At 62.5% G+C, this 27,298-nt stretch overlaps 1 protein-coding gene across 1 annotated transcript in view; it reads left to right on the forward strand.

Annotated features, from left to right (window-relative positions):
* The first annotated feature begins 1,181 nt into the window (after nt 1-1,181).
* Nucleotides 1,182-27,298, forward strand: part of FBRSL1 (fibrosin like 1) — a 90,567-nt gene continuing 64,450 nt past the window's right edge. The window contains 3 exon segments of the mRNA XM_017895628.1: nt 1,182-1,205; nt 1,208-1,474; nt 18,565-18,762. Coding sequence (XP_017751117.1) covers nt 1,182-1,205; nt 1,208-1,474; nt 18,565-18,762 — 489 coding nt within the window.

The raw sequence follows: 27,298 nt of genomic DNA on the forward strand, positions 1-27,298 counted from the left end.
GGCGGGAGTCGCTTTCTTGTGGGACTTGGGGGCACGTGGCGCGGGGCGGGGACGCGGGCAGACCCCTCCCGCATCCTAGGAAGCCCGGGCGGGTCCGCGGGGACGCGGGGAGGGGACACTGCCTGGCCGAGGACCCTCCCCCCCGGTCCTCCCCGGCCTTTCCCCGTCCCTTCCACGCTAGCCGAGGGCAGGACTTCGGTTCCGCAGGACCAGAAGCCCCTCGCCCGCGGCCGAGGACCCCCGCCCGGCAGAGGAGGGTGGCGCTGCCCCCGCCTCCCGCTTGGAGAGTACCGCCCGCAGGTGCCCACGGAGGGGCTGGAGGGGCCGCGGGCGCCCAGCGCCCTCCCCTGAAGGAGCGGCGCCGACCACCGCGGGCTGCAGGAGGAGTCGGGGCGCAGGGGCGGGACGCGGCTAGGGGGCGAGGCCGAAGGGCGGGCACCTGCAGGCGGGGCGGGGGCGCGCGGCCTGATGACCTAGCGCGCCGGACGGGGCGGGGCCGCGGGCGCTTGCGTGAGCGGGGTTCGGAGGGGGCGGAGCCTGCGGGTCGGGAAGGGGCGGGGCCTCTGTGAAGGGGCGGAGGCGAGCCTCGTGGAGCGGGGCCAGGCCCGCGCTGCAGCGTGGAAGGGGCGAAGCGCTGTGCTGAGCGGGCCGTGGTTCGTGGCAGTGGTCGGGGCGGGGCACGCGGCGCCCGCCGGCGGCCCTCACTTCCTCTGGCGAGCGCAGCCGGCGGAAGTGCGTACGTCAGTGTGTTATCTGTTCGGGGGCGGCCCGCCGCCGGGCGCCTCACGGGCCCGGTGGCCAGGAACCCAGCCGCCTGCCGGCCTGCCGCCCGCTGCCCGCGCCGCCGCCCCGGCCCGCCCGCGTCGGGCTCGATCAGCCGCGCCGCGGCGCATGGGCGCGGCCCGGGGGCGGCCGAGCGGCCGCTGCAACGCCGGGCCCGCCCGCCGATGCGGCCCAACCGCCCGCGGCGGGGCGATCCAGGCCACGCCGGGCCCTGGCTGAGCGCCCCCGCGCCCGGCATGCCCGGCCCGGCCCGCCCGCCCGCCCGCCGCCCAGGCCCTGAGCCCGGCGCGGCGCACACTCAGTCCGGCGGCCGCCGCGTAGCCGAGGGAGGGCCCGCCTGCCGCGGAGCCAGGCCGCGGGGCGTCAAGGGTCACTGGCCGACGGGCGCACGCGCCGCCATGGAGGCCAAGGTCCGCCCGAGCCTGGGCGCTCGCGCGCTCAGCGGGACCGTGCGCGCCGGTGCAGGCGCTCCCGCGACGCCCGCGCCCAGGAGCCCGTCGTCGGTGGCGACGAGCCCGAGTCCAGCCCCGCAAGTGGAGACGCGGCTCCCGGCGCGCCCCCCACGAGGCGCCGCCCCGCGCCCCGCGCAGCGCGTCCCCCGCGCCGCCGCCGCCGCGAGTCCAGCTCCCAGGAGGAGGAGGTCATCGACGGCTTCGCCATCGCCAGCTTCAGCACCCTGGAGGCCCTAGAGGTAGGTGGACGGGCGCGGCTTCGCCCGCGTCGGGGCGAGAACGGGGCCTGGAGTTGACGCGTTGGGCGGTCCCGGGACCCCTGGACTTGCGACCGCCCGCGCCGTGGGCACCCCTGAGGGAAGCCCCGGCCACTCGGTCCCCGTTCCAGGGACCCTGGGTGCTGACCGCTCTCCCAGACCGTCGCATCTGGAAGACCCAGCAGCGTTGGGTGGGTTTAGGGACGTTTTGAGTTTCAGAGGCAAAGAAATCTACGCTTAGAAATCGAGGGCTGTCTGACGGCACCGTCGGCCTTTTATCAGTTGTGTTTCTGTTGCCAGCGTATGGCTCTGCTTGGTTCAGGACGTGCCAGGGAGCAGTGCTGGATCTTAGGGAGGTGGTGATAAAATGGATACTCCGCGGGCCATCTCGTTCCCCCCTCCCTTCGAGGGCGCTGCTGAGAAGGGGAGAAGGAGGGTTAATCCCAAGACCCCTCTTGGTGACCGTTGCTTGCTGCATGGTTAATACGTTGGCAAAAAATATTGCTTGTCTGGCTGATGGACAATATTTGCTGAGCAAATACTGCCCCTCTTGCGTGAACCCAGTTGAGCAGCGAAGGAAACTAAATGCTGTCCCAGAGCTGGGGCGGGCACTGTCTCCCCAGGACTGGCGTGGGCAGGAATGGCTAGCCAGGTGCCCTCCACCAGGACAGAAACCCCCTCAGCGAGGTGTGTCTCCTGTGGCATTTAGTTTGGGGGACCCTCATCTGCTGGACTTTGACTCCCAGAATCACCCTATTTCCAACCCCTCTCACTTTTCCAGGGGCTTGGGAGCCCATGGCCTGAGATCCCCCTGTCTCGGAAGCTGAGCTTTGGGAAAAGGGGAGATGGCTACTGCAGGCCCCTGAGGCAGCAAGTCCTCTTCAAGTTCTCATCCAAACTCTCCAAACTAGAGAGCCTTGGGTCAGGGCTGGTGGCCAGGAAGTGGCCCCAGAACAGGTGCCGCTTCATGTTCCGAGTGCACGGGCAGAGCTGGGGCTTTGTGTCCTGAGTGCACGGGCAGAGCTGGGGCTTCATGTTCCGAGTGCACGGGCAGAGCTGGGGCTTCGTGTCCCGAGTGCACGGGCAGAGCTGGGGCTTCGTGTCCCGAGTGCACGGGCAGAGCTGGGGGCTTTGTGTCCCGAGTGCACGGGCAGAGCTGGGGCTCCTGTGGGCCCAGGACGCAGGGGTGGTGCTAGGCCCACAGAGCCTGGCCATCCTCTGTCATGCACACTGGATGACTCCAGGGCTGGCACATGCCATGCTCTGTGCTGGGACGGGATGGCCCTGGGTCTGCCTTCTGCCCTCTCAGTGGTGATAATGACATGGACTGCATGTGTACTGAGCACGTACTGCAAGCCAGGCCCTGTGCTCGCTCGGCTCCTGCACTGCAGCTGAGACCGCGACGATGCCCACCTTCCAGAGCCGTTGCTGCCCGCCCGCACCTCCTGGGTCCCTAACCGTGGCCTCCTTGCTGCTCCAAGCGGGTCAGCCCTTGTACCCTGCCGTTCTCTGCCTGCTTGATGTTTGGTGCCTTTGTGTCTCTGCAAAAATGTCACCTCGGACTCTGAAGTGGTGCCCCCCTTCCATGTCAGTGTTGCCCACTTTCTTCCTGTCATCCGCGCTCTGTGAAGCTGTTTTAGGATGTCTTTGCTCTCCATTTTTGTCTCCCACAAAAACTTGTAAACTGAAGGAGAGCAGACACTGTCCTGTGTGTCTCCTATGGTGTCTGGTGCTGGGAAGAGCTCGGCGTGTAGAAAGTGCCCAGGAGACCCAGGGCCAATCCCAGGCCCATGTGCTTTGCCCGCAGTGGCTCTGACTGTCTGTCCACCTGCTCCAGCAGGGTCACGTGCCGCCGCCTGCAGGCAGTGGGTTCAGTGGGTTTTGGTGACTTCAGCTTAGACCAGCGGCCCCCCAGGTCATAGTGAGACAAGTCTGCTGCATGGCATTAACACAGCCACGGCACCCCGGGGTGGTTTCATGTCCCTTCCTCTGCCCTTCGGAGCCTGCCTGGGAAAGTACGGGGCTTCTGCACAAGTCATAACCTCATGATCGTCCCACACGTGTCTCTTGGTTGACCATATTTTTTGTCAAAGTGTAGTGGTTTTTCCCCAAAGTTCAGATAAATCATAATCATATCAATAATAATGACTGCTTAAGTAAACATTCTCTCCACCAGGCAGTGTTCTGAGCTGCCCTTCACAGGCATCAACTCGTTTACTCCTGGAGGAGCAGCCTGTCCTCAGCTCAGCCTCCTTCTCTCACAGTCTCTCTGTCCCCACCCACGTCTTGGGGGATCTTCCTCCTCTGGGATGCTGGAGGATGGGACGCTCAGGAGTTGGAGGAAGCCCTTGTAACCCCAGAGGCCGGCTCCTGCCCGCGGGACACTGCAGTGATGTAAACAACCAAACACAAGTGTAGACTTGCCGGGGAGGCGTAGCCTGCCTGCGGGAGTCCTGTTACCTCCCCCCAGACCCCACATGTGCTGGGACCAACTCCCAGCCCCGGCCCCTGGGACAGGCCCCCGACTCAAAACCTCTTCTGCCCCCAGGCAGACCACCCTCCCTGCCTGTTTCAACAGGGCCCCCTTGCCCTGTGCCTGGGGCAGGTCTCTGTACCTCTTTTGTGCCCCATGCAGGTCCCTGCCCCTTTTCTGTGCCCTGGATGGGACACACAGGTTGTTCTGTGCCCGAGGCAGGTCCCTACACCCGTTCTGTGCCCTGGGAAAGCCCCCGCCCCCTTTCTGTACCCTGGGTGGGACACACAGGCCATTCTGTGCCCGGGGCAGGCCCCCACCACCTGCACATTTATATGTGCTCCTGTGGCGGAGGAGGAGTCCCCCCTTGTCCTGTCCCTGTGTCTGTATATGCTGTGAACACAGCAGGCACTCCCTAAATGTTGGCGGTGGTGGTTGTGGGCTGAGGAGGGCCAGGGTCTGGCCTGGCTCAGGGTGTGCCTGCAGCCCTGGAGACAGCATTAATGATTAACCGAGGATGGAGATGGGAGCCCTGTGGCAAGGCTGAGGACCTGCAGAGGGGCGTGCTGGACTGGGTGTGCTGGGGTGGGTGGGGCGGTATGGCTGACCTGAGCCAGCCTTCTTGATTTTCTACTCTCAAACCAGGGGCAGTGGTTTGTGGGGACAGGAGGCCTGAGGAAGCCCTGCTGGCCTCTCCCCTGCTCTTGCTCTGACCGGGGACTCTGGGTGCTTGGGAATATGGCTCTTGCTGTCCCTTTTGTTTCCTGTGACGACTCTGTCCCCTAGTTGTACTGACCAGAGGACACAGGAAGCCCTTGAAGCAGTGCTGTGACCGTACGTGCCCGGTCAGTGCTGCTATTCTCTGGCTGGGGTCCTCCCAAGAAGGCTGGGGTCTGAGAGGTGTATCCAGGGCTGCCATCAGACCCCGTCTTCCCAGATAGCCAGACTCTGTCTTCCCAGATAGCAAAGGCCATCCTTATCTGGCCTCAGGCCACAGAACAGGTTGTGCCAGTCCCTATATCTCCCGGGAGATAGGCGAGGCCCACTTAGCCCAGTGGGCTGCACCGCCCATTCCCGCATGCTGGCCACACAAGCCCAGCGACACTGGCCACGGTGCTCTGGGCTGGGCCTGGGCCACAGGGAGGTGGCAGAGTGCCCGGGAGTACATTGGCCACCAGCTCCAGGTGGACACCACCATTCTGGTTTGGTGTCTGTGATTTTTTGTTGATTTGTATTTTTCAAACAACAAATCACTTTCACCTGGTGACTTTCACCTGGTTCGCACATCAAGCTCCATAAGAAGGTGTGTGCCGAAGCTTGAGCTGTTCCCTGACTGGCACACGGGCCACTCAAAAGATCCACATGTGTCCCAGGAATAAAGGCGGAAGGAAAGCACCCAGCATCCCAGCTTGGTGGCCAGCGGCCTCCTCTTACGCCTGTGCTTCCACATTCTCTGCTCAGCATAAACCACAGGACATCACCCAAAACGCTGCTGAACCTGCCCTGCACAGACGGTTGTGCTTAAGAAACCCCAGGCTACTGATTGTGTGCGGCCCCCAGCCTCCCAGGGTTGTCCGTGGGTGAGCTGTGACCGCTGCTAAAGATGGCCCAGAACCCTGGTGGGCTTAGGGTGTGAGCCTGGAACCAGTGGGCCTTGGCCAAGGGGAGGGTACAGGTTTTTGGACACAGCCCATGGTGGGGAATGTGACGGTATGAGGGACTGGCCCAGACACCTTCCTGCCCTGCCCTGCCCTGCATCCTGGAGGCTGAGCCAGGTGGTCTGTCTGCGAACCCCTAATGGGCCTGGTGGGCTTCACAGAGTGGCCAGGGTTCCAGGAGCAAGGGCCCAGGCATAGAATCTGGGCTGGCTCTTGGCTGCTTGGGGCTGGAAGTGTGACCTGGCCATGTGGGGGCTGGGCCCGGCCCGGCCCGCTGAGCACTGCATGTGGGGCCTGACAGTGTCACTTGGACCTCCGGGCACTGCTGAGACCACACTGTTGGTGGTGCCAGTGGGGGCTGAGTTTGTGCCGGGGGCGCTGTGAGTCTATGCCTGGCTCAACTCTCAGACAGTTGGGGGTGGGGGCTGAGACCGCAGACATTTGGGCTCAGTGAGGAGAGCCAGGGAGAGGGCAGGCTTCGGCCCAGGGAACTCCTTGTGGCTGCTTCCTGGTCTCCAGGTGGGGAAACTGAGGCCCAGCGAGAGGAAGTGCTTTACCCACAGCCATGGGGCAGGGGTGCGGAGCTGAGCCGGGGCCGCCCTGTGACAGTGAGGGGCTGCCTGGAAGCTGTGTGGATTCCTCTTCCTCCCAGAGTCCCACAGCCGTGGGCAGGGGGCTGCTCCCTCAGGGGAGGTGGATGCAGGGGCCATGAAAGCAGTCACTGGCCCCTGGGTCCACGTGGGTGCCCGTCACCTGTCCAGGCCCTGTCTGGGGGCCAGCAGCTTCTCAGGCCCTGCTATGGCTGGGGCAGGGCCTGCACCTGGCCGCTTTGGCTCTGGGAAGGGTTCCGCGTCCTCTGCCTGTGGCTCTGCCCCTCGCGGTCCCCTGCCTGGTGGTTTGCTGGCCTCGGGGTTAAGGCTGTTACAGTAGGACGGTCCCCAGCCCTCTTCCCCATCCCCTCCTGCCTGGCTGCTTGGCCCTGTCACTTCTTGGCTCAGGTTTCCAAGGCCTTCCCATCCTTGCTGTGGCTACGCCGCGTGCCTATGCGTCCACACATGCTGCGCACCTTCGCGCTCGGGGTCTCCCAGGGGTCCCTGTGACTCACTGCACAGTCCTCCAGCAGGGAGCCAGACCCACCCCAGACCCGGGCTGGCCCCACCCACTCTTTCCCCGACTAGACTCTCGTGCCCCAGCTGCCCCAGCTGTCCTTACGGGAGGTCTGTCCCCAGACGCCCCCATCTCCTGCCTTTCTGGGATTGATTCTCTAGAGAAAGAGAAGTGCCCAGAACTGGCCCTGCTGTCTGTGAGTGGCAGTTTTAAGGCTCCTGATGGTCGTGAGGGCCTGTTCCCTGCCGAGGGGCCCGTGGTGGATATTCACCCGGGCTTGTGTTTTTGTCACTCTGGAAGCCTCGTTTCACTGTGTTTTCTGGCTGTTGTTGCTGTTTGTTTAAGAAAGCTTCTTCCCACCTGGCATCTCTACCTGGGCACTTTGTTGGATTCTCTTATCAGCACGGACAGTTTCTAGGGGACTCTTGGGGGTTCCCATAGGCCCTGCCGGCGTCTGCACATGGCTGTGACGTTGCTGCTTCCCCGCGTCTGCGCTGCGGGACTCCTCGCGCCTTACTGCGTTTGTGTGTCCGGAGCGTGAGGATTGGTGTTGCTGTTTGTGGGTATCTGTGTCCCTCCCTCCTTCCCTGTTTCCCGGCCTTCTGATGGGCGCCCTGTGTTGTGCGGGATGCGTCTCTGGTCCAGCATCAGGTAGGGGTGGCCCTGCTCACCCAGCTTGTGCGGCCTCCCTGCGCTTCCTTCCCAGGCCCCACGGCATCCATGCTGCTGCTGTCGGTCTGTCCTTGAACTCCGGACGTGGCCCTGGCATCTCCTGTGTTGGTGGAGTCTCATTTCGGGTTGCTTTGCCGATGGTTCGGAGTTTTGCCGCCCTGTTTCTAGTAGAGTTAGTCTGGTAGTGTTACTTCCGCTGGTTCTGCATTTTGGTTGGGAACTTTTCGTCTTTTTCTGTAACGACAAAATGGCATAAGAATTAAGTGCTTTCTCAGCACCTGGACAGAACACTTGGGTCCCAGTATTCCAGCCCATTTAATGGTGACCAGTTAGAGACCCCAAGTCAACACGGTTTGGGGTGGGGACACGGGTAACGAGGGAGGGGCCACGGGACCACCTCATTAGAAGTGGAGGCTGGGTCAGGAGGGCCTTCTAAGCAGGAGGACCACAGATCTGGGCCAGGGTCCCGGGGCGGACCCAGCCTGGCTGCTCTGAGTCGGAGACAGCCACAGGAGGAGCCCAGCCCACCTGAGTCTCTAGGAGTCTGAGTGACCCCTGTGTCCCAGGCTGTCCTCTCCCTCCGGGCTCCTCCTCCATACTCCCCTACCCAGATGGCACCAGGACCCCCTCTGGCCTCAGCTCCTGCATATTTCAGGAGCCCACAGGCGTGACCACCCTTAAGGCCTCCTGCTCCTGTCAAGATGAGCTCAGTGGGTGGCTCCAGGCTAGAATCCAGGCTCTGGGCCTCGGGACCCCTGGGGCGCCACCTCACCCCTGCTGAGGCAGTCCCGGGCTGGGGATCTAACCCTTCTCCGTGACCCAGGGTCAGGCCCTGACTCCCCCTATGTGGCCCATGACAAAGCCATTTGTCCCTAAACAAGGGTCAGCATCTAAGCAGCCCCCAGGTCTCTGAGGGAGGACCAGGGCTTGTGGCGTGCGATGTGTGTGTTCGTGCCATGCATGTGCCTCCCCCAGAAACCCCTCGGGCCTGATGTCCTCCCCGGCCCCACCCCAGGAGCATGTGGCATCTAGAGTGGTCGTGTGGCAGCAGCTGGGAGGCCTGTCGCTGAGCCTGGCCTGCATGCTCTGGGAGAGCTGGCCCACAGGGCCTCTGAGGAGGGTGCCTGCTGTTTCTTTGGAAACCTGGGGAGGTGGCCGGTGGGGAGAGCTGGCCGTCCACATCTGTCAAGCCCCACAACTGCGTGCCCCCTGTATGGGTGTGGATCCCTCTCCGGGCCCCGCGCTCACAGTGAGGCCTGTGCGGGGGGGCACGGGGCCGGGGGCTGTGTCAGGATGTGACAGTAGTCAGAGTGTTCCAGTGGGGAGGCCTGCAGGACCCACAGGCCCCCAGCCACCCTTGCAGAGGTGCCACAGCGGCCACCTGCCTGTCAGACACCTTCTGGCCAATCTCTGGAGGTCCCGGCTGGAGGCTGAGCTACAGGCTGTCCAGGACTGCAGCAGAGTGGATCTGTGGCTGCCCACCCCTCCCGGCCCCTAGCCCTCCACTCTCATCCTTTTCCAGACCCTCCAGAGAAATGAAGAGGATGGGCCATCCCCACACACATGTCCTGCTCTGCCCCTACCAACCCCATGTGGGGATGTGGGTCCTGGAAGTCTGGGGTCTCCTGTTCTACAGCCCGGAACGTCCAGATCCTCTGGGAGCTGTGGGAGGTGCCGGGGCCCCTCGAGGCGCTACTGCACAGGGCCCCCCATCCTGGTCAGCAGGGTGGCCCTAGGTGGGACTTGGCTGTGCCCCTCCCTGGGTGGGCCTTGCAGAGCTGGGTGGGGCTGTGCTTGGATGGGCACCGACCTGTTCTGGGGGAGGGAGGCTGGAAGCTGAAGAACCATCAGGTGTTGGTGTCCCTGTGGGCCAGGACAGTTGGAGGTGCAGCTGCGGCTACCCTGTGTGATGGATGGAAACTGAGGCTTGGCCATGGTACTCACCCCACTGGGGGCTGGGCAGAGAGGCCGACAACCCCGGCCAGGTCCCGTGGCCACCTGCCCATGCTCCCGTCCGCTCAGCGGGCTTCCTCCGCCCTCACCACAGCAGGCTGGGCCGCTTCTGCCTGTGTATGTGACCAAGGGTACCTGCCACCTCTGCTGTCCCCCGGGACAGTGCTCTGTAAGGCCTCCAGGAGCCTGGGTGGCCAAACTGGTCCCTGGGACTGGTGGGCCTCTGCCCAGGTCTTGCTGCTGCACAGTGGAGCCTCCAGGGCCAGCCCGGCAGGGTGGTGCTGGACCTCTGGGAAAGGCCAGGTGAGCTGCTGGCCAGCAGGGAAGGATTCTGAGCTGTTCTGCTTTCCCTGACGGACTCTATAAGCATTTATTGAGCCCTGGCTGTGTGCCAGGCCCTGGGCCAGCCCCCAAGATACACCCACAGGCCCCGTTGCCACTGAGTATTGGGATGGCAGTAAAGAGGCTGTCGTTGGAGGCTAGGAGTCACAGAGGAGACCGTGAGGACTTCTGGGGAAGAGTGCAGGTGTGAAGGGCAGCACCGAGGAAGGAGTGCAGGCTGTGAGGGGCAGCACTGTGGCGTGGCGGTTCCTGAGATCCCGTCAGGAAGGGCACGTGTACCAGGTGGTACTGGTTTGGGGTGCCGGTGGCAGGCTGTCTGGAGATGGCTGGGAGCTATGGCTGGGGGACTGCAGGGCTGGGGGTGGGGCACTGCGCAGTACCTAAACTCCGTGAGATCAGGCCCTTTGAGGACTCAGGGCAAGTGGGGCACTTGGTTCCACGTACCTGTAGAGACGACAGGCGTCCTGAGGAGTGTGAGGGACAGAACGGCCACCGAGCCCCAGCTCTCTTGGCGCAGCAGAGCTGTGTTGATCTGGTTTGTGTAGAAAGCTGGCCTGTGGGGTGGATGGGGTTCCCCAGAGCTGTGCTGGCATCAGAGAGGAGGCTGGGTGGGCTGCTGGGCCCTCTGCATCCCAGACAGGCGTTGAAGTCTCCACGCCCGTCTTCCCAGCCCACGTGTGTACCATGTGCGTGCACCCAGGACCCTCTGGCCAAAATCCATGGTGTCTGGCTCAGGAGGCACAGGTACTGCCCTTTGGACTCTGCAGGAGCCGTCAAGCGTCTGGGGTTGGGAGCCGCACGCTGTGACCCTGCCCCACTGAGGCCAGAGGATCGCCTGCCCAGTCTGTGGCCACTACCTTCCGTCTGTTGAGAACTTGGTCCTGCCTGGGCGGCTGTAGGTAGCAGAACAGCTGAGTGTGTCCCAGGCTTACGCGCAGCCCCACCACCAAGCCCTGCTACTGAGCGGTCGTGACAGTAACGGAAAGGGCAGCAGTGCCCTGGCTCCAGGCCCAGACACAGCTCCAGGACTTAGTGTGCATCACGCCCACTCTCTTGGCAGCCCCCACGGCGGGTGCTGTGCTGTCCCCATGCTACAGATGAGGAACCCGAGGCACAGCCATGCAGTCACTTCCCGCGTCTACACTGCTGGCGAGTGGCTGAGCAGGATCAGAACTCAGGCATGGGCTGGAGGCTGGAGGCTGGGGCTCCCCATCTCTGGCCTGGGCCCATGGGGCCGGCCTCTCTGCTCCCTGTCCTTTGTCCCCCATAGGGCCAGCTGGTCCTGCTGTGTGTCCAGACCTGCTGTGTGTCCAGACCAGCCTCCAGGGAGTCCTGGCCCTGTCGCTGTCCCCTGTCCTGGTCTCTCCACCCACCCGGTCTACAGTTTTCTAAATCCGACGTCGTCCAACTGCTGCCCTGCCTGGGAGCCCAGACCCCTGCAGACTCCGTCCAGCCCGGGACAGCCTGTTGACACTCTTACAGGGAGTCCAGGCCCTGCAGACTCTGTCCAGCCTGGAACAGCCTGTTTGTGCCCTCACGGGGAGCCCAGGCCCTGCCACAACCCCACCCTCACTAACCTGTCCTGCTGTGGCATCACCCACAGCCCTTGGCCCCTGCCCCAGTTGCTGCTGCTCGTACCACAGCAGGCCTCTGGCTGTCCTCGGCCAGACCCTAATCCCATACCCCACTTACCTGCCCGCTACACCCTGTCCTGTGGCCGGCATGGCTGCGTGCCTCTCCCCAGGGACCGTGTGGCCGAGAGCTGGTTGGGGAAGGAGCCCAAGGGGCCTGCAGCGACTGCCCAGGGAGGGGGACCCTGATGTGGACCAGGCCCCCGACGTGGACTGGACTGGGTGGGGGCTACATTGGTCCCCCTGTGACTCTCCTCCCCGAGGCCCTGAGGTCAGAAGTGGGTCAGCCTCTCAGTCCTGTTCATTCTTGGGGCTCAGCCCCTACCAGCCCCCAGCCCTGGGGGTCGTGAGTTCTGTGGGCGCAGCTGGACTGGAATCCCGGGATAAAGGTGGGACCGAGCGGCGGCTGCTCCTGTGGTCCTCGTACCCCAGGCCTGTGGCTTTAGCGACACCTGCCTGGCGCGGGCCCGGGCCGCCCCCCCATGGCTGAGGAAGAGGCTCTGTGTGTCCCAGGCTGCTGCGTGGGATCGCCTGTGGCAGCTGTCAGCAGGGGTGAGTGGCTGGGGGAGGGGCTCCTAGGGCCAGGAGCCTCAGAGGTCAGTGTGGGCTGACAAAGCCCAGCCCCGGTGGTTGGTGCGCTAGATGCCCTTGCTGCTGTCGTGAGTTCACAGGGGCCAGAGTGAGCCACGGAAATGAAGCCTGAGCCTGCTTTCCGCTCGGGGCCAAGGCCTTGGCCAGGAGTGAGAGAGGCTTCTGTGAGCAAATGCACGGCCCATTCCTGTGCAGGGGCCAGTGAGGGGAGGGGCCGGGACAGGGGTCTCTGGAGAGGTTGGGGCCCCAGCAGTGGACTCCTCATCATCCCAGCAGCGCTGGCCACACAGCAGGGCCCAGCATGTAGGACGGCCCTGGAGCAGGACACCCAGGCCGGTGACTCCTCCCCTTCCTTCGGCTGGCTGCCCAGACCTCAGCTCACAGGGTCCTGCCCTGCATCCCCTCTTTGGCGACAGCCTCACCTGCCCAGTGTCTCCATCTCCTGGCTGCTTTCTGTTGTCTTCATCTAAATCTAAATCCAAAAGACCTCCCTTTCTTTTTATTCTTTTTATAGTGAGGAAGTCCGTGTGCACAGAGAGTGCACGAACGGGATGTATGTTCATTTTGAAGAGTTGACCTCCTGGGTCTGAGTGACACGTCCCTCTCAGTGTGTTGACCACCATCCTGATGTGTCCTCATGCCCCAAACTGCGGCAGTCCCCCAGGTCCTTAGGGACAGAGGGGTCAGCTGACTGCTTTCCCCCACTGCCAGCATTGGTGTGGGCTGTCCCTCCAGGGGGCCCTTCTAGAATCCTTGGCAGACCCCACTGGTGGCCAGGGCAGGCTCCAGCCCTTTGTCACCTCCCTCCTGGCAAACTGCCACCCTGGGCCATCTCCCTGGTGCTGCTTCAGCCCTCCACGCCTGGCTCTCCATGCCTGGCCCTCATGGCCGCCCAGAGGAATCCTGCGGAAGGCCTTTGGTTTGAAGGGCGAGGCTGAGGGCCACAGCCAGGTGTGATCCGTGGCCTTCCAGTAAATTGGAGCTGGAGGGAGGAACGCATCAATGAGGCTCCGAGTTCGCAGCAGGACTGACCTCCAGGCGTGGCGCCTGACAGTGGCCTCCTGGTCGGGCCGGTCAGAGGGTGACTGGGCAACCTCATTCACTCTCCAGGCTCAGCCCCTATCAGACGGTTCTCCAGGCGTGGCTGGACTGGAACCCTGGGATAAAACCAGGGCCAAGCAGTGGCTCCACTGTGGTCCTCACATCAGCCTGCCCCTCACACCAACCCTCACCTCCCTGCCTCAGGCCTCACGCCCACTATCCCCGTGCACAGAATGGGCCGTGCATTTGCTCATGGCAGCTCTTCTTACTCCTGTCCAAAGCCTTGGGCCCCGAGCGGAAGGCAGGCTCAGGCTTCATTTCCGTGGCCCACTCTGGCCCTGTGAACTCACGAGAGCAGTGAGGGCACCTAGCGCACCAACCACAGGGGCTGGGCTTTGTCAGCCCACACTGGTCTCTGAGGCTCCTGGCCCTGGACCAGAGGACCCCTCCTGTCCTCTCCCGCTTCTGTCCCCACCCCCTCCTGTCCACTTGCCGTGCACCCTGCATTCACACCTGTCCGGGCACCACTCCATCTCAGGCAGCACTGCTGTTCTCCCTGGCACCGTCACCAATGGCCTGGGTCTCCGACTTATCTCCAGGTAGCTCTTCCTGGTCCACACAGGGCCAGGCCACAGCCTCCACAGCTCCCAAGGAGTGGGGTGCAGCAGTAATGGCCAAGCTGGGCCTCACAGCGCCCCACCTCCCACCCCACCACCCCGGGAGCCCTGACCCTGCCGCCCTGCCCCTGGAGTGCAACCACGTGCCCTCACTGGATGTTCGGGAATCTCAGCCGTCCCTGAGAAGCAGCAGCCACCATGCTTGTGGCGGTCCTGCAGGGGCAGCCCAGCTGCCAGCTGCTGGTCCCTTGCTAGGCGAGAGCCGCAAGCCCGCAGGACCACATCCTGGAGGCCATGGGAGCAGCTGGGCACAACCTGCAGGCCTCTGGAACAACTGAGGTGTCAGTGAGGCTTGCCGGAGCAGTCCCCGTCGGTGCTCAATGTGGGGTCCCTGTGAGAAAAAAACGGCCAAGGTGACATTGGACATGGGACACCCTAGGCAGCGGGGAGACGTGGGGGCTGTCGCCCACTGGGTGGGTGTGAGCCAAGGGAGAGATAGGTCATGGTGGGAAAGGGTCCCATTCCCACCTTTGCAGCTGGAGGGGTAATAGACCCAGTCCCCACACGGGGCTGTGAGTGGGGCTCCCTGTAGGGTCTCCTGTGTCGGCTTCTGTTCAGCTTTTGACCCCAAGGCAGAGGGGCTGGCGGGGCACAGGCCACCACAGGACCCGGGTATGGGAGGCAGCTGTGCCTGCTGGGCGCTGAGCAGACACTCAGGTGCTCTGCAGGGAGAGCTGTGGGGTTTGCACCCAGACTGAACACAGTTGAGAGGCAGAGGCTGGGCTGTGGGCCTGAGCTCTTGGAATGACAGAGACAGACCTGACGAAGATGTGAGCCAACAAGGTTCTGGGAGCCAAGCAGCTGCATCCTTCCTCAGCCTCCTGCCCCCAGTGGAGAGCAGCTTCCGTCCCATCCGAGACGATCCCTGGGGGTTCCAGGCCTGGCTTTGCCTGGGGGAACGTGGTCATCACTCTGGGTGGGAAGCAGAGGGGCCTGCCAGGGAGGTGAGGTCTTGGGTAGGCCGTTCTCCAGAGCCTCCTGCCTGGTGACAAGGAGGGGAGAGGCCCCTGCTGTGGTTTCAGGAGTAGGGCGTGGCCACCTGGCTGCAGGGGGTAGGCCAAGCCTGGGTGGGAACAGGCAGCCCCGTCCCCAAGAGGGGGCAGTAGGGCTCTGTGTGTGCTGGGGTAGAATTATTTTATCTCTGTCTGGTTCATTGTAGTGCAGTTAGGAATGTTGATGGTGCTGTACGGTAATGACATTAAGAGAGCCAAAAGTAGTCACATAGAATTGCTGCAGGAGAATCTGTCTAACAGTGTCACAGAAGCCTGTGCCCAGCCCTGGTGGTCTTTCCGGGAGGGGAGCAGGGAGGTCTGGGGCCCTGGCCACTACTGGGGGTGCTGGAGCCACTGCAGGGCAGTGGCCTTGCGCAGGGAGGGCCCCACCGCGCTTTCCTGGAGGGCCCCTGTGTGTGCCACGTGTGCTGACCCCAGTGTGCACTGCAGACCTGTGGGGCCGGGGGTTCAAGGCCTCCACTGCCTCAGCCTAGCAGGGGTTCCTGCAGCTGGGACAGTGGCCTGAGGCGGCCCTGGCTGGCACCCCAGAGCTGGGCTGGGGGGTGGGTGGTGCTGGGGACACAGCTCCTGAAGCCTTTCCAGGCCTCTCTTGTCTGGGTCTTCATTCCACACTGGGGTGGTCACTGCGGCCAGCACGTGGAGTCCTATGTGTGTGGATTAGATAAGCAGGGCCCAGGCCCGGCGCGGTGGTGGCTCACACCTGTCATCCCAGCACTCTGGGAGGCCGAGGCAGGCGGATCACCTGAGGGCAGGAGATGGACACCAGCCTGACCACGTGGTGAAATCCCATCTCTACTAAAAACACACAAAAAATTAGCTACACATGGTGACCTGTAATCCCAGCTACTCAGGAGGCTGAGGCAGGAGAATTGCTTGAACCTGGGAGGCGGAGGTTGCAGTGAGCCGAGATTGTGCCACTGCATTGCAGCCTGGGCAACACAGTGAGACTCTGTCTCAAAAACAAACAAAAAGATAAGCAGGGCCTGACCCACCACTTAGCAGAGCGCCTGGCACGGCCCTTGCTGCGGTGAGCGCGACGAAGTGGGTGAGCGCGGCTGCTGCGGGTCTCGCTGGCTCGGTGCAGGGTCCCCACCCAGAGCTCACGTCATTTCCTGGTGCGAACCTTCTGGGCCCTTTCTTCCATGGAGCCCAGGTACCTTGGTGTGGTGGTTGGCGCCACCCATGGGGGTGGGACCGTTGCCCAGTTTACAAATGAGGACCCTGGGGCTACCCAGGGCACGCGCTGTCGCTCAGTCCCTGGGGACTGCCCCCCATCTGGCCTGGACTCCTGTCCTGGCCCCACCCCCCACCCGTGGTCTGCCCCAAGGGGAACTCCGGTCCTCACAGGAGTGGGGGTGGCCACGCTGCTGCCTGTCATGGTGGCCTTGGACGGGACGCTGTATGGTCTCTGAGCTGCACCACTAACCCCTCAGGTGTATGTGGAGTGACTGAGCCACTGGGCAGAGTGGGGTGTCAGGTGCAGCGGTGGGGCTGGCAAGGGCCCCTGCCTGGGCCTCCTTGGTCATGCCTCTCTCAGCAGCTGCGCGGGGCAGTGCTGTGGCGTTGCTGTGGGGCCTCTGAAACCTGTCAGGCGCAGCCCACAGGGCCAGCCTCACCCTGGAAAGCCCCGGAGTGGCCAGGAGAGGGGCCAGCCGCATAGCTATCCCAGGCCTGGGTACCTTTCCCACTGTCTTAGGGTAGCAGGCCAAGTGCTGGCTCACACCTCAAGAGTAGATTCCTGGGACAGCCCTCCCAGAGCTTCCTGGGAATGGCCTCTGTTCTCTGCAGAGAGCGTAGCTGCAGCGCTGGCTGGGGGTTTGTGGGCACAGGGGCTGCGCCTGGAGCCGGAGACATCGGAGGCCTCTCCTGCCCGGTGTGGGCACCCACCCCTGTGCTGTGTGTTCTCTAGAATGTTCACTTAGCAGCGCTTGTGAGCCCTGCCTGGGGCTGAGCAGGGGGCAGGACAGATGGACGTTCTGGTGGGGGTCAAACGGGACAGGAAACTAACTGCCTTGTGCTTGGTGTGACTGGGGCCGGGGCAGGGAGGGAGTTGGAGGGTGGGTCTATGGATGGGAGGAGGGGCCGGCAGAAATCTTTATATTTTTTTGAAAGGAGAGTAACACTAAAGCAGGTTTACAGAAAATGTGGTAAATGTAAACAATTTGCCCTTGACACATGCATCCTTCTGGCCAGCTGTGAACACTGACGATGGAGAGAGGTGTGGAGCGGGCCTAGGGGAGCATCTGTGCCCTGAGGGCACCACTCGGTTGTGCCTCCTCGTATCTGCCCTTCGCCTGTCTCCTCTGACTCTTCGCCCATTAGAAAGACAAAGCCCAGCTCAGCAGGGCCTGCGTGGCAGGCTGCCCTTGCAGGGTTCATAGTTACTGTGAAAGGTAACACCTTGATTTGTTCCTACTTTTGATCAGCGCTGTGAACAGCCGTTCTCTCGGCTGCAGCCTTTGATTTGTCCAGGCTTAGACCTTCAGACTCAGTGGGACTGGGAACTGTTTCTGCAATGTTAGCAGATTGGATCCACAGCTGCCTGGGATGGGCAGCCCTGACAGATCCTGGGTGGATGAGCAGGAACTCTCGAGACCACGGGCTCTCGGGCTTGAACAGGCGGCTCACAGCAGGGCTCTGGGCCTTGAGTGGTGGCGCTGCGGAGAGCACATGGCAGGAGCTGGGTCTTGGGGAGGCAAGGTGGCTTCCTAGAGCCGGAAACAGCAGAGTTGGAGTGACAGGATCAGCCCTCATGGGCAGGGGGCCCGGAAACGCTGCTGGGCCTCTCAGGGCCTCCAGCTCAGACTGGTGAGGGTGGCGCTTGTGTCATGGGGAGGGCTTCCAGCCGGGGAGGGCGTGGCCGGCAACACCATGGCTCTCTCTCTGTCGTCTGTCCTTACTGGAGGGACAGCCAAGGTCCTTCTCCCCAGGGACACCATGGCCCTCCGTGGGAGCGGGTCCTCCCCAGTGACTTCCCAGGGTCTTTGGCAGCAGCTCTGACGTGGGTCCCGTCCTGGGCTTCACTGCTGCTGTTTTTCTCACAGCCATGCTCTTCCTGAGAGGATTCTGTCCTGTCATGGATGCTTGTCGCTGGCCGGCTGGCTCCTCTGTATCCTAGACTTAATGTACCGTGTATGTCTACGCCAGCCCTAGTGCTAGGAGCGGAGCCAGCATACAGAAGGTGCTTACTAGTGGTTTACTGAGTGTGGAGGTGGGACCCCAGAACCTGGGGCTGCCCAGTGTCCACCGGCAGGGCGGGAGCTGGAGTGTCTTGGGGCTGTCCACAGGCTAGTTGGTTCTCTGAAGGAGTTGAGATGGGACGAGAGGGACCAGGGGAAGCCAGCAGGTTTACAGGGGACCTGGGGGTGTCCTCAGGGTCTGATAGCCCAACGGTGAGCCCTGGGAAGCATCTCTGTCCCAAATCCACAGACCTGTCTGGGAGCACTGGCCAGACCTCCTCAGGCTCTCTGGAATACGGTGTCACCTGGGGAAGCACTTCCCGTGGGCTGTCGCCTGGGGGAGCACTTCTTGTGGGGCCTGGGTGTGCCCTGGAGAGGCTCCTGTGGTCCCTGGCCCCCACTTCAGGGCACTCGCTCAATGTTGAAAGACAGCCGTGGTCTCAGCAGGGCTCAGAGGGGCAGTCCTGGGCAGCCCTGGGCTGGCCTCCTGTGAAACTTGCTGGAGATTCCCTGCTGGGCTAAGCTTTTTTATCTGGCCCCTTTGCTGGCTGAGCCCTGGGAAACTCCCATCCCCCGTCCCACCTCGGCATCTCACCTGCCATCTTCCTTCCCCTCAGAGATGCCCTTCCCAAGTCTGGAGGCTCCTTCCCCTGAGAGCTGCTGAGGTGGGTGCTGTCCTGGGCCCAAGGGCCTGGGGTCCCGCCAATTAACTGGTGTTTCTCTGTCTCCCTGCAGAAGGATATGGCCCTGAAGCCACATGAGCGGAAGGAGAAGTGGGAGCGTCGCCTCATCAAGAAGCCCCGGGAGTCAGAAACCTGCCCCTCTGCGGAGCCGAGTGAGAACAGGCGGCCCCTGGAGGCAGGCAGCCCCGGGCAGGACCTCGAGCCCGCCTGCGATGGGGCGAGGAAGGTCCCACTGCAACCCTCCAAGCAGGTGAGCAGGTCCCTCCCCGACCGGGAGCTCTGCGTCGGGTCAGTGCTCACCGCCCCGGGGCCACGCCAGCACCTGGACACCACCCCACGTGGCCCCTGGGCCTGCCTGGCAGCGCGTCCATCGTTGTCAGGCTTGGGGTGCAGGACACGTGGACAGGGCTGGGCTGAGCAGAGGCAGGAGCCCGCTGGGTCACGGAGGGGCCGTGACGTGCCTAGGGCCACAGCAGGAGAGGTGCCTATCTGGGGCAGCAAGGCGCGCGTGCCGGGCTGGGGCGCCAAACTGATAGGCCGGCCCCGTTTCCCTGCCGTGTCCATCAGGCTCCGCCGACTACAGGTGTCCAGCATGTCTATAAGGAGGGGTCCAGGCTCATTGCCGAGGGCTGTCCTGTCCACACGCAGCACCATCTGCTCACGTGTGCGGCGTGGGGAGGGGAACGCTTGGTCCCGGCAGTGGCTGCAGGCACGTGACTGTGGTCAGTGGTCAGGTGCGTGGCCCAGCTGGGAACAGGGCTCTGCCTGCCCTGCCCAGGGGCCTCCTGCCCAGGAGGGGCTGTCAGAGCAGGTGGGGGCTTCCCTAGCGCGTGGGGCTCTGTCCTGGGTGCGGCTCAGCCTGCAGCTGCTTCCTCTGCAGGGGGTCCACTGGTGTGCGCCTTCCTTCCAGGGTGGGGCTCTGCGCGGTGTCCTCGGCTCCCCTCGGCCCCCTTGGGAATTGGGCTGCTGGAGAAGGACAGCATGCCTCCTGGGCCCGGGCTGGACGGGGGTTCCGCGGGCGGTGACACCTGCCCAGGTGGACACGTGCTCTTTCTTCCATGCAGGTGTGCTCCCCAGAAGGGGGGCCGCTCCCAGCCAACCACTGGGACCAGAACGGCCCGGCCCAGCGCCAGCAACAGCTCCAGCCCAGCCAGCCCAGCCAGCCCCAGGGGTCCCTCCCAGCCCCGTCGGCACTCCCGGACCCCGGGCAGCCCTGCCAGCCCTCCCAGCGGCCACTCCTGGGTCAGCGCAGCTGGCCCCAGCGGTCACTTCTGGGCCTGAAACAGCCCTGCCAGCCCCGGCGGTCACTTCTGGGCCCCGGTCAGCCCTGCCGGCCCCAGCGGCTCCTTCCAGCCCCAGATCAGCTCTGCCAGCCCCAGCGGTCACGCCTGGCCCAGCCCTGCCAGCCGCATTGGGCACTCCCAGGCCCCAGGCAGTGCTGCCGGCGCCTGCGGTCCCTGCTGACCCCGTGTCACCACTGCCGGCGCCTGCGGTCCCTCCTGGCCCACGTCCCCTCCTGTTCCCCTGCCTGTTACTGCCGGCGCCTGCGGTCCCTCCTGGCACCAAGGCACCGCTGCCAGGCGCCTGCGGTCCTGCTTGACCCTGTGGCAACCGCTGCCGGCCCCTGCGGCCATGGGCCAACCCGTGTCCTGTGGCCAGCCTGGCAGGGCATCCTCAGACAGCCAGCCGGCCCTGTGGTCGGCTGCTAGCCCATGCCAGCGATACCAGCCCCCGCGGCCACTCGCTCACCTCCGACACGCCGACGGCCCGCCAGTCTTCCTCCCGGACAGTGCTGCTGCCCCCGGACGGCCTTCCTGGCCCCGTGTCAGTATGGCCAGCCCCGAAGGTCCCTGCTGGGCCAGCCCAGCCGTCCCCGGCGGTCACTGCTGCGCCCCAGGCAGCCCCAGCAGTTAGTGGAAGCCCCAGAGCAGCCCGGCCCACTCACGCCGTCACTCCTGGGCCCGGGACGGCCAAGGCAGCAGAAGCAGCCGCTCATGGGCCCGGAGCAGCCCTGCCAGCCCCTGCGGCCGCTCATGGGCCCCAACAAGCCCTGCAAACCCCAGCCGTTGCTCCCCATTCCCGATCGCCCCTCACTCCTGGGGCAGCCAGGCCCACCCTGCCGGCCTCTCCTGGGGCTTCTCTGCCAGCCGCGGCGGTCCCTGTTGGATCTAGTGCCAGCCCGTCAGCCGCGGCGCTCGCTTCTGGCCCTGGGCCATCCCTGCCGGCCCCTGAGGTCACGGTGGACTCGATCCTGTGCCCCCGGGGTGGCCCGTCAGGCCCCATCTGTGAGCCCTGGAGCCTGATGCCTGCAGGCACCTCCCCATATGGGTTTTCCAGCCCACTCCAGTGTGAGCTGCACCCTGGCAGGGCCCTGAGGGCCAAGGCTGCCTTGCCCTTCGGGCCGGAGATGCTTTGCTGGACTAGCCTGAGGCCTTCTCTAGACAGGGCTGGGCTGTTTGTCGTTGGAAATTGAGGCCCGGCTGGAGGCGGGAGCCCCTGCAGGGCCGTGATCAGGCTGAGGCCCACCACACCAGGAGGAGAGATGAACCGGCATCTGCCTGCTGCCCCGCCATGCTCCCTCTCCCCCCACTGGTGTCACAGTGCCCCCACCCGCGTTGCTGCCTGTGGTGTGCGTGCCCTGGGAGGGGAACACAGCCCCCGAGGGCGGGGAGCTTGCCGGGGGCCCCTCAGCGTCTTTCTGTGCCTCTGAATTGACAATACTGTCCTTGCATCTCTGAGTCTGCGTGCACGCTTGCCCCAGGCGTGCCACCTGTGCAGAGCGCGTGAGCCTGGTGTGTGCGTGCTGTGTGCGCGTGCGTGCGAGAGGGTGTGAGTGGCGTACTGGGCAGGAAGGATCTGTGGGGTGCTGCAGTTCCTGCAGAATGGCCCAGTGGCGAGTGGTGAAGGTGTGGGTTTCAGTTCAGGCCCTCCCCCTGGTAGTCAGGAGGTGCTGGTGTCCACCTCCAGGGCCCCCAAGCTACAGGGGGCACACGGGCCTATCTGGTGGGTCAGGAGCTGCAGGGGACCCGGAGGCTCCCACCCCCACCTCTCAGGACTCTGCCTCTACCACCCCTGCGGGCATGCACTGATGGGTTGCCCGCAGGGTCTCCAGGCGAGGAGGAGCCCACAGGGTGGGCAGCGCCTTCTCCCGGCTTCCCCACAGTCCCCCGCAGTGTCCCGTCTGACTGTTGACCTACATGCAGTCGGGCACATCTCACACTACAAGGCTACTCCTGGGCCCATCCCTGCCCCTTACACGGCCCCCACCTGTGGTCAGGGGTTGCCACCCCCTCAGGACTTGGTCTCGAGGCAGCCCCACTCGAGTCTTCTGGAGTCCGAGGCACGCCACTGCCCCAAAAGGGAGAGGGTGTTTGGGGGGGTTCTGACTGTCTCCAGACCTCAGGGGAGCTGGGCAGGCTGTAGCCAGTGGCCCTCCAGAGAGCAGCGTTGACCACCTGGACCCCTGCGCCAAGTGACCCTGGTCCCACAGGCCTGGTCTCACCCAGCTGGGCGGCCTCGGGTGTCAGGAAGGTGTCCCTGGCTCCCAGGCCAGGCAGCTGCTGACCCCCAGTTCCCTGCACTTGCTCATGAGGACCCCACCCCCGCAGGCCCTCCTGGGTCCTGACCAGCCTCTGGTGCAGCATCTGCTTTGGCCTGTGGGCCCCCTCGCTCCCCATCCACGCAGACCCCTTCCTCCGGTGCTCACCTGGGTCCTCCATCGCAGAAGCGCAGGGCTTATTTTTCTGATTAAAGAAAATAAAAAGTGCCGTGCCACTATTTTTTATAACAGCATCAGCGTTTGTAATTTAAACAGACGAGCTTGTGTCTTACGTGATTTATTCCCACAAACGGCTTTTGTGCTGGGCTTGGCTCGGGGTTCATTGCACTCTGACCAAACAGAGGGGCGACCAGGAGCATCTGTTCTGGCCTTCCTGCCCACCCATCTGAGGCCTGGAGTGGGGGTCTGTACTGTGCTCGGCATACAGGGTGCTGGCCTCCCGATCCCCCAATGCAAGGCTACTGTGTGGGCCAGTGTGTCAGGGGTCGAGATCCCCCTCTCGGCTCATGCCTTGGGGGCACCCATCCCCGGGGTAGGATGGGTGAGGGCACGTGGTTCAGCCCAGTGTCCTCTGTGCGGCCTGTCAGATGCTTGTGTTCTCACAGAAGGCCGGGGCATGGAGGGGCCGAGTCCTGGCTGCCGGCACCCTGGCTGAGCTCTGGGCTAGACCTGGCACACTTGGGGTGCGGGCTTGGAGGGCGGTGCCATCTCAGTCACCCACACAAGCCATTGTCTCACAAAGGGGCTGGAGTTGCCTTCAGATGTCTCTGTTGTTATGCGTGGGGGACAGTGGTGATTTAAACAGCCTCCTGCCTGCCTTCCACGCTCAGGCCCCGGCCCCACCCCCAGGCTCCCGTGAGTACGGAGGGGGCCAAGTGAGTAGAGTCATGTCTGGGGCAGGCTCCAACGGCTTGAGGGAGTGGGGAGGGGCCATTCATGCTGGAGCTGAGCAGTGGCACTTGGCTGCCCCTTAATGGGGAAGGCCAGGCTGCCAGGGAGGGCTGAGGAGGGCTGGAAACTGCAGCCTAGGTCCCCGTGACCAGCAGCTGGGGGTGCAGAGGACACCTGTGGAGGAAACATCAGGACCCAGAGGAACTCACAAGGCCTGGCCATGACCCTGCAGCCTCCAGCTTGAACCCACTGTCTGCACTGGCCTGGGGTCAGGGTGCCACCATGGGGAGGGCAGAGACACCAAAGCCCTACGGGGCTGGACATCTGTGTTGTGTCCTGAGGCCCGCACCCTGGTGGGGACACTGCTGCCAGGCGTTGCCCTGGGAAATGCAGATTCTGTGTGGCCAGATCTTTGATGTTTCTGAAGAGCTGGAAATCCAGGTTTCTCTGGATTTGGCAATGTTGAAATGTTGGTGGTCAATTCTAATTTTTATGATTGACTTTGCTGACCGGAAGACACAGCTGCGGGCCTGCCAGGCCTCCAGCAAGTGGGATTTGGCTCCCATCACAGGCAGCAGATCGGAGCCTGAGGCCTGGGTGGGACGTGGCTTGTTCCCTTGTTTCTGGAAGGGGTCGGTACTCAGTGGGAAGGTGGGCTTGGGTCCTGGCTGTTGTAGAGAGGGTGGGGGCAGCGCAGCCTGAAGGTTGAGGATGGAGGTGTCTTTCGGGGGGTGACAGTGGGGATATGGGGGAGGCTGTCCGCTGCCTGACTACGGAGAGAGACCGTGTTGCTGCCTCAGGAACCCCCCTGGAGACTGGGGCCTGGGTGCAGTGCTTTAGTGACCATCAGCCTTCTGGTCACCTCTGCGGGGGCCTCTGCCCACCTTGCTGTTGTTGGCACAGGCAGGCTGGCCCCCTCCCATCTGCAGAAGGGGTTGTGGCGAGGGCATGAGCCTTCTGGGAGAGGCCGAGGCATGTTCCTGCAGAGCCCATGGCAGATGAGGGCAGTGGTGGTTTTGTTGGGGGCGGAGAAGGGGAGATCGGGGTGGATTCCTGGAAGGTGGGTGACACTGAGGCTGTGGCAGTGGGCCCAGCCCCACAAGGGGCCTGGAGCTCTAAGGCCCTCAGGTCCTCCCCAGGTCAGGCCAAGTCCACGAGCCATCGCTGAGCAGCCCCCAGGGAGGGAGGGGTGTGAGCGTGGGTGACCTCCCGGCAGCTGGCCCAGCATTCACGCATGGTGTGTGGGCCTCTGCCTGCCAACCCTCTTCTGAGGGCCCTGTCTCTCTGACTGAACCCCTCACTGCAGGTGAATAGCCACAGTCCCACCCCCAGGCCCTGCCCTGCGTGTTGGAAACGCCACCTGCTGGGCCTTCCCGTTTGCTCATTCAGGACCCTTGTCTAGGCACTGAGGACGATGAGCTCCGCCTCTTCTAGCGTCAGGGCTCGGCTCCTCTGTGTGTGGGGAGACAGGCTGGGATAGCGTGCTGGGCGACTGTGGTGAGGCCAAAGACGCAGAGGGGATGGCGGGGTGGGGGGGTACCTGGATGCGCAGAGGCCGGAAGGCAGGACCACCCACAGATGCCCAAGGGAGACCCAGGGCCGCCCAGAAGTCCAGGGGAGTCCTGGGGCCTCGGAGGGATGTGAACAGGGCTGCGACCTGACCCGGGATCTCCCTGGCCGCCCTGGCGTCCTCGCAGGTGGCCCGTACCAGACTGAACTGGACTGGCATTGACCAGGCCGAGGCCACCGGCCATCCTCCTCTAGCCAGAAGCTGCAGTGATAGGGGACATCCCTAGCAGTTCACAAAGCTGTGGGAAGACTCTGAGGGAGAAGGGTTTCCATGCTGAGCCATAGGCCCCGCCACGGTGCGGGGATTTGGCAAGAAGCCTCTCCTAGGGCTGGTACACGCCTTGGAGGGCTCCCTAGGGGTACCCTGGGACCTGGCAGAGTGCAGCTTCTCATCCAGCAGGGGTGGGCAAGGCCCTGGACTCTCTTAGGGCAGCACTGTTTAATAGTATTGTGTGAGCCACATATAGAATTAAGAAATAAAGTAAAATTCATTTTAATAAAATACTGCATTTCACTCCATGTACTTTAAAAGTAGTGTTTCAACAATGTGATCCATATAAAAATTATCAGATCTTTTTTACTCTTTTTTTATTGTACTGAGTCTAGGAAAGCCAGTTGGTGTCTTACATTTACAACACTTCTGAGTTTAGACTGGTGGCTTCTGTGCGCAGTGACCACAGGGCTGACAGCATGGAGGTGTGGGGGGCCCAGAACGATGTGCCCTCTGTGAGTGCTTATCTCATGCCCGTGCTGTTCCCAGGCGCCTGCTGTCGTCTCCTCATCCTCTACCTCATCGGCTGTATGGTTTGAGCACCCTCATGCATCAGCCCAGAGTGTCCCTCCGGGACCCAGGATGCTCCCCTCACTTGGCATGGACAAACCAGACGCACCAGCTTCTGTCTTTCCCCATTTCAGTGGGTGAACCTGGAACCACCCAGATGACTGGGCTAGAAGTTGACAGGCATTCTCCTGTCCTCACTCCCCTGTCCTCCCACCCAGCACACCCAGCCAGGCAGGTTCTTAGCTTCCACCTCCTGAGTCTCCCTCTGAGCTGAATTTCACTGGAAAATAAGGAATACTACGTCAAAATTTATGGGATGCAGCTAAAGCAATGCTTAAAGGAAAACTAGCTTGTGCTCATAATAGAAAAGAAGAGCTCAAGCCTGTAATCCCAGCACTTTGGGAGGCTGAGACGGGCGGATCACGAGGTCAGGAGTTCGAGACCATCCTGGCGAACACGGTGAAACCCCGTCTCTACTAAAAATACAAAAAACTAGCCAGGCGAGCTGGCGGACGCCTGTAGTCCCAGTTGCTTGGGAGGCTGAGGCAGGAGAATGGCGTAAACCCGGGAGGCGGACCTTGCAGTGAGCTGAGATCCGGCCACTGCACTCCAGCCTGGGCGGCAGAGCCAGACTCCATCTCAAAACAAAAAAAAGAAAAGAAAGTCGAGAATCTTAAGGTTTTGCCTTAAGAAACAAAAACCAGAAAAAAAGGAAGTAAACCCATAAAGGAAAGCTGTAGTATAGACTGGAACAGAAATGCAGAAATTAATGAGGCAGGCTGGGCGCGGTGGCTCACTCCTGTAATCCCAGCACTTTGGGACCCCAAGGAGGGTGGATCACTTGAGGTCAGGAGTTCAAGACCAGCCTGGCCAACATGGTGAAACCCGTCTCTACTAAAAATACAAAAAACTAGCCGGGCGCGGTGGCGGGTGTCTGTAGTCCCAGCTACTCGGGAGGCTGAGGCAGGAGAATGGCGGGAACCCGGGAGGCGGAGCTTGCAGTGAGCTGAGATGGCGCCCCTGCACTCCAGCCCGGGCAACGGAGCGAGACTCCATCTCAAAAAAAAAAAAAGAAAAATTAATAAGGTGGGAAACACAATAGAGGAAATAAAGCCAAAAGTTGTTCTTTGAAAACATTGACAAAGTTGAGAAATCCCTAGCTAGATGAATCAGAAAAAGAAAACACAAATTACGAATATTAGGAACAAAAGAGGAAATACCATTATAGGCGCTATAGACACGGAAAAGGTGACATGGGGACAGTTTTATTCCAACAAATTCAACAGCTTAGGTGAAGTGGGCAAATTACTTGGAAAACAAAACTGATGCAAGATGAAATAGATGATCCGAATAGTGTTTTTTTTTTTTTTGAGACGGAGTCTCGCTCTGTCGCCCAGGCTGAAGTGCAGTGGCCGGATCTCAGCTCACTGCAAGCTCCGCCTCCCAGGTTTACGCCATTCTCCTGCCTCAGCCTCCCGAGTAGCTGGGACTACAGGCGCCCGCCACCACGCCAGGCTAGTTTTTTGTATTTTTTAATAGAGACGGGGTTTCACTGTGTTTGTTAGCCAGGATGGTCTCAATCTCCTGACCTCGTGATCCGCCCGTCTCGGCCTCCCAAAGTGCTGGGATTACAGGCTTGAGCCACCGCGCCCGGCCTTTTTTTTTTTTTGAGACGGAGTCTCGCTCTATCACACAGGCTGGAGTGCAGTGGCACCATCTTGTGCAAGCTCTGCCTCCCTAGTTCAAACAGTTCTCCTGCTTCAGCCTCCTGAGTAGCTGGGATCACAGGCAAGTGCCACCACACCCAGCTCATTTTTATATTTTTAGTAGAGATGGGATTTCACCATGTTGGCCAGGCTGGTCTTGAACTCCTGACCTCAGGTGATCCACTCGCCTCAGCCTCCCAAAGTGCTGGGAACAGGCGTGAACTACCGTGCCCGGCTTAGATAATCTGAAGACTCTTTTTTTTTTTTTTTTTTTTTTTTT

This window comes from Rhinopithecus bieti, unplaced genomic scaffold (genome assembly GCF_001698545.2).
Source record: "Rhinopithecus bieti isolate Rb0 unplaced genomic scaffold, ASM169854v2 scaffold_27038, whole genome shotgun sequence".
Lineage (NCBI taxonomy): Eukaryota > Metazoa > Chordata > Mammalia > Primates > Cercopithecidae > Rhinopithecus > Rhinopithecus bieti.